An 8,666-nucleotide genomic window follows, 5' to 3' on the forward strand; every position below is an offset into this window, starting at 1 on the left:
ATTCTGCACGTTCTGCTGAGACGAAGTCAGGTGGCTCGCTTTGAAACCATTGAGTTAAAAAGTCAAATACACACAGCTCCACTGCTCTCCCTCTCTCGGTTTTTACGCATCGGGCGCCAGCATACTCACAGCATGACTGACAGCTGGGTATAATAATTGTTTGATGGCTGGCCAAACCTGAGAAAAGTGTGTCCGAGTCCAATCTAAATACATACTTTTAAATCATTATAGCAGAGTAAAGGTTAGGAGACAGCACTGGAGAATGTTATTGAAGACCACAGAGGATACATTTAAAAAATAATGTCTAACAATTCTAATGACCTTCTAGGAATATGTGCGATCATTTATCATGTCTATCATATAAGATTAGCCTGAAGTGACAGTTACTGGTTCAAACTGTGCGCAAAAACGCAGCGAACATGAGCTTGTAGCGAAGTTTTCGTGAGTTCGCACTGACTTCCAGCCCCCGATAACGCTGCGTAAAGTCACTAAAGTGGCAGCTTAGGAATCTGAAATGTTCCTTTTAGAGAAATTCAAATGAATGACACTTCTTACCTTGCATGTTCCTTGGCATGTGCCCCTGTTCCCCATACGATCGAGAGAGTCCCAGGGATTCAGTCTCGACTTTGGGCAGCATGTCAGCACTGCCGGCCTGAGCTGGAGACTCCGCACCGCTCGGCGGGACACCTGGACGTGAGAGGCAGACTTTCGCAAGAAAAAAAGAAACACTTCGAAGTGTCCAGAAATGTATTTTACTTCTCTGTCTCTTACTTTATCTCTGTCACTCTGTGTCTTCCGGTTATCGGACCATGCTCGCAAGATAAAGCCTGCTTTAATCTATTTTCTCCAAACGGCCGGGCTGCATAGCCGATGTGTAGGCTGGTTCAACTTCACTAATTGGCTTTTTCTAATTGCATTCGCGCGTTAAAAAAGGTGAGAATTAACGCAGAGCACAAAAAGAATGATTCCTTCAGCACCTGGGAGCGCGCTGAGTTGAGGGAATCACTCTGTAAGGAAAGAACCGCTCAGCGTCCGGATTAAAAGACGGTGGTAAGTTTCCTCTTTATCTTTTCCAAAAGTCTTTAAAGCGCGTCACCCGTTAACGTGAGACTGTCAGTGAAACTTTTAGCCTTGAGCAGACAAGCACGCGCCGCCGGGGCCGCCCTCTTCTGCGCGTAAAGTCGGATTCGGTGTGTCGGTCGGACTGTCTGGAGATGTGGAGACCTCTCCTCCTCCTCCTCGCGGCTTTGTTTACTCCGCTCTCTCCAATCCGGGGCGCATGCGGTCGTCTGACATCATCTTTCCCCGGTCCAATCAGGCGAACAGACCGGCAAACATCGCCTCAAACCCTCCACTTCCATCTCTGTAAAATCTCAGCTGTTTAATCCCGTTAATGATGGACTTTAAAAGCGCAGGGAAGAACAGGGAAATCAAGAGAGGTGATGCAACTGCATATGAGAGCAGAGTCCCTGCGAGCGCACGGAGCGCAAAGCCAAAGCGCAAGGTATGTGGACTGGAGGGAGTTCAACAGGAACGTATTGCAGCACATATGCGCAGCGGTACTCATGCTTGCACAAGCTAAAGTTTTTTGATTAAACCGCTTATCCTTATATTTATGTTGCATATAATTTGCCGTGTAATTTAACTAAGGCAATAATCAATTTTGGTTTTGAGTTGTCTGCCCTTAGTGCCAATCTAAAGGATCTACAGCTCAATTAAAATTTAATCATGAAATACAATGAAACAAAACACAACGTTCTTTCTTTCTTTCTTTCTTTCTTTCTTTCTTTCTTTCTTTCTTTCTTTCTTTCTTTCTTTCTTTCTTTCTCACACTGCAGGTGAAGGACGCAGTAAATTCTCCATAAGGCCCATGTAAATTACCAAAAATGTAATACAAGCTGCGCATCATTTGTAGCTGTTGGGTTTGTTTGTTCGCTTTTGTGTAAAACGTGAGCACCGCCGGCCTTAGGCTTTAAACGGCCTTTATTTTCGGATCAAATCGCCCCCCTTATGCAATAAATTATACCTGTGCTTCTGAATTATTACCCGTAATTGGCTGAGCAGGGATCAATTAGTGATATGACGTCAGACTCCAGCTATTTTAATTGTCCAAATTAAATGCACAAAGACGAAAAATGAAGAAGACTGCCACGTCCCTTTATGTTTCCACAGGGTACAACACAGACAAACACACCTTATTCAGCTCTCAGTGAAAGAGGGGGCAGGGAAAAGTCAGCAGACACACCTGAGGGGTCGCACAGTTTTTTGATATGTCTTGTAAAATAATGATATTAGAGCAATGCTGTAGGGAAAACACCAAATTAAGAACAATAAAGGAGGCCCAATGAACTTCACTCTTTCTTTTTTATTCTTATTATGAACTAAATTTGATATAAAGGTGAAATATTTAAGAATCCAGTTATGTCTGGAAAAGGAAGCACTTTTTGACTTTTGGGTGCCATCCTAATCTGATAAACCTTTATTCAAAGCAGGACAAATACAGCCCAATTATTTAGAAGCTTTCAGAATAAGAGTGCAAAACCACAAACACAGCATGACTTGTTGAACTCATCCTTGATTTAGTTTCAACAGCTTTAATCAATGCATGAATGGTTCGGACAAAAATGTCTGTTTTGCATATATGCTAGTGTCGATTCTTAGATAGCCAGTAAAAATGGTCTCATATTATCACTGGGAGGCTTTTAAAGGCATTCTAACACACATCCTTTATGTAACATATTTCCCTCTTCCTTCAGATTTGCTCTCTAGAAATATATATATTCAACACTGGCTATGAAACATTATCACCTAAATCCAATGTAAATGAATGTTTCAGTTCATATAAGCAGGCTTACAATACAGTCAGCCCACGTGAAACAGGCTCACTTGAGCGATCAGTATTTGTCTGCGGAGCTGACCTATTCTTGATATCATTGAGTTTTCCCATTTTTCTCTCTTTTTTCTTTTCCCAAAAGGCCCTCCTACCTGCCACACCACACAGTTGTGCCGTTTGGTCCTCTTTTGGACTCATTAATGCACTACATTCTTTTGCACCCTATCTAACCTGAACCTAAACTAAACGTTATGGGCATGTTCTTCTTGTCTGTCACAATTTGTTGTTCCTGCATTATAAACAATACTACTCCGGACTGCATTGCATGTGCACACACACACATACAGCAAGTTGCTATTGTGTCTGGATATGTTCCACATCACCTTTGTAGATTATTTTCTCCGTACCCTGACCCAAAATCTCTTTTCTTTCAATGAATTGGAATGGTCACACAAGCACAGTGCATTTAATACATTTAACAATGTGTTTTGCATTAAGTTAAACCAGCAAAATGAAAAACAATGTATAAAATGAAAAGCTGCTGTAAACTTCAGTTTGAAAATAAATGAAGTGGCCAACTGTTGAATCACTATCAGTGCTCTCACACACAAAAGCACAGGAGTAGTTTTTTACCATCATTTCTTGACCAGCAGAGCACCCTCAGTGTTGTCAGGGTGCAGGAGGTTCCACCAATCAGCAAAATGCCCTAAATGCCAGGATGGGATTGGTAGAAACTGGGTTGCTTGCAGGCAGTGCTGGGCGGAGTCAGAGGATGACAGGGAGAGGACAAGTAGGGGAGGTAGGGTGAGAGGGTGAGAGAAGGGGGGATGCAGGTTAGGTTATAAAATGACATAGAGACTGATAAGACCTTCTCTGGCTAGATAGCTCTACTGGAATGATTAACTTGTAGAGAGAGAGAGAGAGAGAGAGAGAGAGAGAGAGAGATGTGGTGAAAGGTAAAAAGGAATACAGAGGCACAGAGGAAGGAAAAGAGCATAAAGTTGGGTCAAAAAGTTTGAATATAAAACGTGCAGAAAACAAGGTTGGGTATACACAAAACCAGCCACAGAAAGTTGGCACTTAATTGAAACATGGACTCAAAGAGATGGTGCTTTATTGACACCGTGTTTCTACAGTTTGCAAGTTGAAGCGGTAAAAGCCACACCAGACGACTAAGTCATGTTGACAGCACGACTCAAACTTTGGACCAGTCTGTAGCCATGCTACACTTTCAGATTTATCTGATTGGCACACACTGACACACACACACACACACACACTGTGTTTTTCTATCATTGTGGGGACATACCATTGACTCCTATTCATATCTAACCCCTAACCCTAACCCTAACCTTAACCCAGACCAAAACAATGCCTAACCCCTAAGAAACGTTTTTGCACTTTTACTTTTTTCAGTAACAACAACATGGCCAAGAAAACACTGTTTAGGGGGACCGAAATGAGGTCCCCACAAGTGACATTGTTTTCAGTTTTCCTACAGTTGTGAGGACATTTGGTCGCCACAAGTATAGCCAGCACCTGAGCACACACACACACACACACACTTGCACTTCGAGCAACAACAGTCCTGGCTGTAAAAAATAATCTGCTTCCATGCACAAAGCACCAAAAATCATTTTTATATTTTTATTGTAGGTGGGATTTCTGTGCATTCTCTTTGTGAGTGTGTGTGTGTGTGTGTGTGTGTGTGTGTGTGTGTGTGTGTGTGTGTGTGTGTGTGTGCGTCTATATTTGTCATCTTGTTTGTGTATGTTATCAGCTGGATACCTGGTGAGGACGCCACGCTAGGCTGTTTGCATGCAAGCCTGGGCATGTGTGTGCGTGTGTGTTATAAGTGTGTGTGTGTTTGTGTGCGCACTGTGTCTATGAATGAGTGTATGTCTGCATGCATGACTTTTCTGATCAAATAACAATAGCCTTGGAATTGTACAGCAGCACACACTAACATCATTAAATTATAATCAACACACATTTGCTATTCATAACCAGGAAATCCCCCCCCCCACACCCCACTCACTCACTCACTCACTCACTCACACACACACACACACACACACACACACCTTTCTCTGCGATCTACCACAGTTTTCTGTATTGAAGATCTAATGTAAACAGTCATTTGTTCTAAAAATACTGAAGAATTCGGAGTGCAGAGCAACAATTCATAAAGCAAAACAAAGAAGGTGGCGGCGTGGCACAAACACGCTGTGACTGATGTAAACAAAACACAAGAGAAAGATGAAAGAAGCAGCAGAGGTCTTGTGCTGTGAGTTTAAACCACGAGTACATACAGATGAAAACAGAAATGCAAAAATCATCCCTTCTTAAGCATTGTGAAATAATTAAAACAAAACAGATAACTTTTTCTTGTTTTTATTGATTCTTTTGTATGGAGGCCATAAAAGCAGCTGTAAACACAACACTGAGATATTATCACCCTATAAAGTTGTTATGCTGAACATGCACAATTTCCTGTTTACACATCCACAGCATTTGGAGCAACAACGCTGTTGATTTGTAGTCACGTACCTGGCCACCACATGAATATAAGTCCGGTATTCACTCATCTTTTGGCTCTGTTTTGGTCTCCACCAATTTCTCGCTGGCTTTGGCTCCTAAGCTCCTAAATGCTCCTTTAAATATACCAACTTGTTGCTAACCCACTGTGAGTTCATCAGAGTTTACAGGAAATAAATAAAATCACTTGCAAGATACTTAACTGTGGAGGTTATTGCAGTTTATCTGATCTGGTTGAGGTCTGATTTGTTATGCAGGACAAGCTCCTTATTTATGTATTTTTGCATTAAATGAAGACTGTGGATTTTGTCTGCTAAAAATTTCCTCTCTATTAAATCTGCACACAGTAATTTGTTGCAACCATTATCTCAAAAGGTTTGAGACAGGTATAGTGCAGTTACTCAGCTGGTCAACCATCTTTTCTGTTGACTCTAGTTCCTTTTAGCTTTTTTTTTTTTTTGTGCATCTGTTATCAGACAACTGCAAAAGTAGAAACAGTGTTTAGATCAAAGGTGAGCAGCAGTTCCACCCCTGTTGCACTAAAACTATTATTTAACACTACAACAGCATCTGTATTGCATGTTTTAGGCTGCAAAAAGAGGAAAAAAAGGTGCATTTGTCAAGTGTTTTGTGACCACCGTTTTAGTTTCATGAATAACCCTAACCCTACCAAATAATCGTTTCTGATTGTCAATCCGTAATTCTGTAATTCCTCAGATAATCCTGTATCCCTTTGACTTTCTATTGTGCCCCCAGGTCAACGGCTGTTACCTGCTGGTCTCCAGGTCTCTGGATGTAGACAAGCAATGGATTATTGGAGGAAACTGAGTCTGTCAACAGCAAGTGTTGACATTTGGGCTTAGCAGATAAACCTCACAGGGGATCAAACAAAGACGGGCTCTTTTGACTGGAGAAAGGAGTGTGTTTGTGTAGAGACATTTCAGTGTTGCAAGCTTGCTGCTGACGACCTAAAGTGGAAGAGAACCGATATTGTCTGAGATGTTTGGTTATCTCCATGTCAAACGACTGAGAAAACTTAAAAGGGAGTTGAGCTGCACCACACATGTACACACACGTTTTAATGATTTATACACCTCGAAAAGTAAAGCAAAAAAAGGTATGAATTTATAAAAGATAAACACGTATCCAGAATATTTTCTGGCTTGACTGGCATCTGTGTGCTCAAACATCAAGTCCCACCGAAACACACACGTAACAAGTGTGCAGATATGAGAGAATTCTTTAAGTATTCTCTGCAAAAAACAGACAAAATGTAATGTTTTGTTAAGCATTTACATTATGGAAAATTCTGCTATAGTTGAAACAAACGAAATCATCACATAGTAGATTAGCCTCTGCTGGGTTGTACGCATCATTTTGTATTTTGAGGCCTCGTTTACATATAAAAACAGTGTCGTTCATTCCTGAATGACACAGAACAGGAAGAAGACCATTCCATATTACAAGAAAATTGTGTTTATACAGAATCCTGCAGTGGTTGAATGTGGAATGGCCTGCATATTTGGCCTCTTCGGTGAATCTGAAGAGACAATAAACATCTCCACAGAGAAACATCAGTGTAAGATGGGATGAGTGGAAAAATTGTCTTTCCTGCAAGGAGTGAGATTTCTTTGTGTTTAAAAATTATTAATTCTGTCCCTCTTGGGCAGGCAACCAATTGTTTCTTTTAGTCTTATTTGGTACTTACACAAAGGTATCATAATCCCTCTTGCAATGATGTATTGTAGTTTATAATCTAGACATTAGATAGGTAAATATAGTGGAGCTCAGCTAATGAAAATACACTGGGCTACTGTGACACAGATTAGGACATTTCATGAAGTGTTAGTCACACTGGACAGAGAGATGTAAGAGAAATGAAAGGAGAAAGGCGAGTGTTAGAAGAAGAGAAGGGGACTGAGGGCTTGGTAGGGAGCTACCTTCTTAATGTTTCTGACAGAAGGAGAGGAGAAGAGGATGAAAGAAGAAGATCTACATAAAGCTGAATGTCCTGCTAACATCTCTGACAGAAGGAAGGGAGGAGGTGGGGGAAGGGTTGAATGCAAAGGAAAAGGAGCCCTGAGCAAGGAGTGAAGAGGAAGAGGACCGGGGTTAAAAGACCACTGACTTGTCCCACACAAGGGGGGAGAACGTGTAGGTTTAGACTCAAAATCACTTTATTTCCCAAGTGCATTGAATGTGCAGAGATGAAAAGACAAAAAATGCAGATGTGAATGCTTCTGCAAAACCATGGATTATGTTGAGTAATGTTTTTAAGTCCGGTGACAACATTTTTTACAATATCTTCCCATCGCTCATACTGTAGAAAGATCATGGTTATAACAAATACGGTATGGTTAAAGCTAGAGTATGCAATGTGTTTCAAGAGGATTTTGTTTGTTGTGTTAGTTGAAAGTCTCTTTACAGCCTCATGACTATCAGTAAAGGAATTGTGCTGATAATAAAAAAAGGAAACAAAGCTGTTATCTGTGACAGTCACAGGCCTGGAAAAGGCCATCTAATCACTACATGTTTGTCTAACTATGTACGTGCCTGCCTGCATTTGCTCTGTACTTATTGTATATCACCTGTCTATCACAAGGCTAAATGGACACTTTCTAGCACTAGTAAGCAGCTAGAACATGAATGATAAATGCATTTTACAGTCCCACCTAAACCTACAATATCTTACTGTTAAACCTGGCAGATGATCATGTCCATTTGTGTATTGGTGCATGTTGTAGTGCTCTCTGTGGTCTCCGTCCTCCTCCACTCTCACTGGAGCATGTAGTTGCTTTGTGATGTGTTCTAGGAATTTATCTCATCTTGCTATATTGACTTTGAATGAGCCATTTTACAAATGTGGTAGACATGAGGTAGTTTTAATGCACGGTGCTTGTTTCTCCACCTCTCATGGATTAGTCTTCAGTAGTACTCAGACAGTGCAACTTTATATACAAGCATTGACAGTGGCGGCTGGTGGTGAAATTTGTTGGGTGGGCTAACAAATGCATAATACCGATTAAATGGTTAACACAGCTGCAAAAGCAACATCACCTATGATACACACAGTTACATCAATTACAGGTACACTATACTTTTTTAGTGCTCTACATCAACACTCTGTCTCACTCTCTCACTCATACACACACACACACACACACACACCACTACAAAACGTGTTCCAACTGCAACGACTGCCCACAGATAGCCTGCTGCAACTGTCTTATTACAACTGTTTGGCAACATGTAGTGCAAAACACGCCTTCAGTACAACAGATGACCTCAGCAAAAA

The 8,666-nt window shown here is 41.1% G+C and overlaps 1 protein-coding gene across 2 annotated transcripts in view; it reads right to left on the reverse strand.

Moving 5' to 3' along the window:
* nr5a2 (nuclear receptor subfamily 5, group A, member 2) overlaps positions 1-1,200 on the reverse strand; it is a 68,874-nt gene extending 67,674 nt beyond the window's left edge. The window contains exons 1-2 of one of the 2 annotated variants that reach the window (XM_051947524.1): positions 772-1,200; positions 556-687 (exon numbers count right to left, since the gene is read on the reverse strand). In XM_051947524.1, the coding sequence (XP_051803484.1) occupies positions 556-637 (82 nt within the window). In that variant the 5' untranslated portion in view covers positions 638-687; positions 772-1,200. Of the gene's footprint in view, positions 1-555 lie in introns of both variants that reach the window. The other variant, XM_051947523.1, reaches the window with a different exon arrangement.
* Between the last annotated feature and the right edge of the window lie 7,466 nt (positions 1,201-8,666).

The sequence above is a fragment of the Acanthochromis polyacanthus genome, chromosome 4 (genome assembly GCF_021347895.1).
Source record: "Acanthochromis polyacanthus isolate Apoly-LR-REF ecotype Palm Island chromosome 4, KAUST_Apoly_ChrSc, whole genome shotgun sequence".
Taxonomy (NCBI): Eukaryota; Metazoa; Chordata; class Actinopteri; family Pomacentridae; genus Acanthochromis; species Acanthochromis polyacanthus.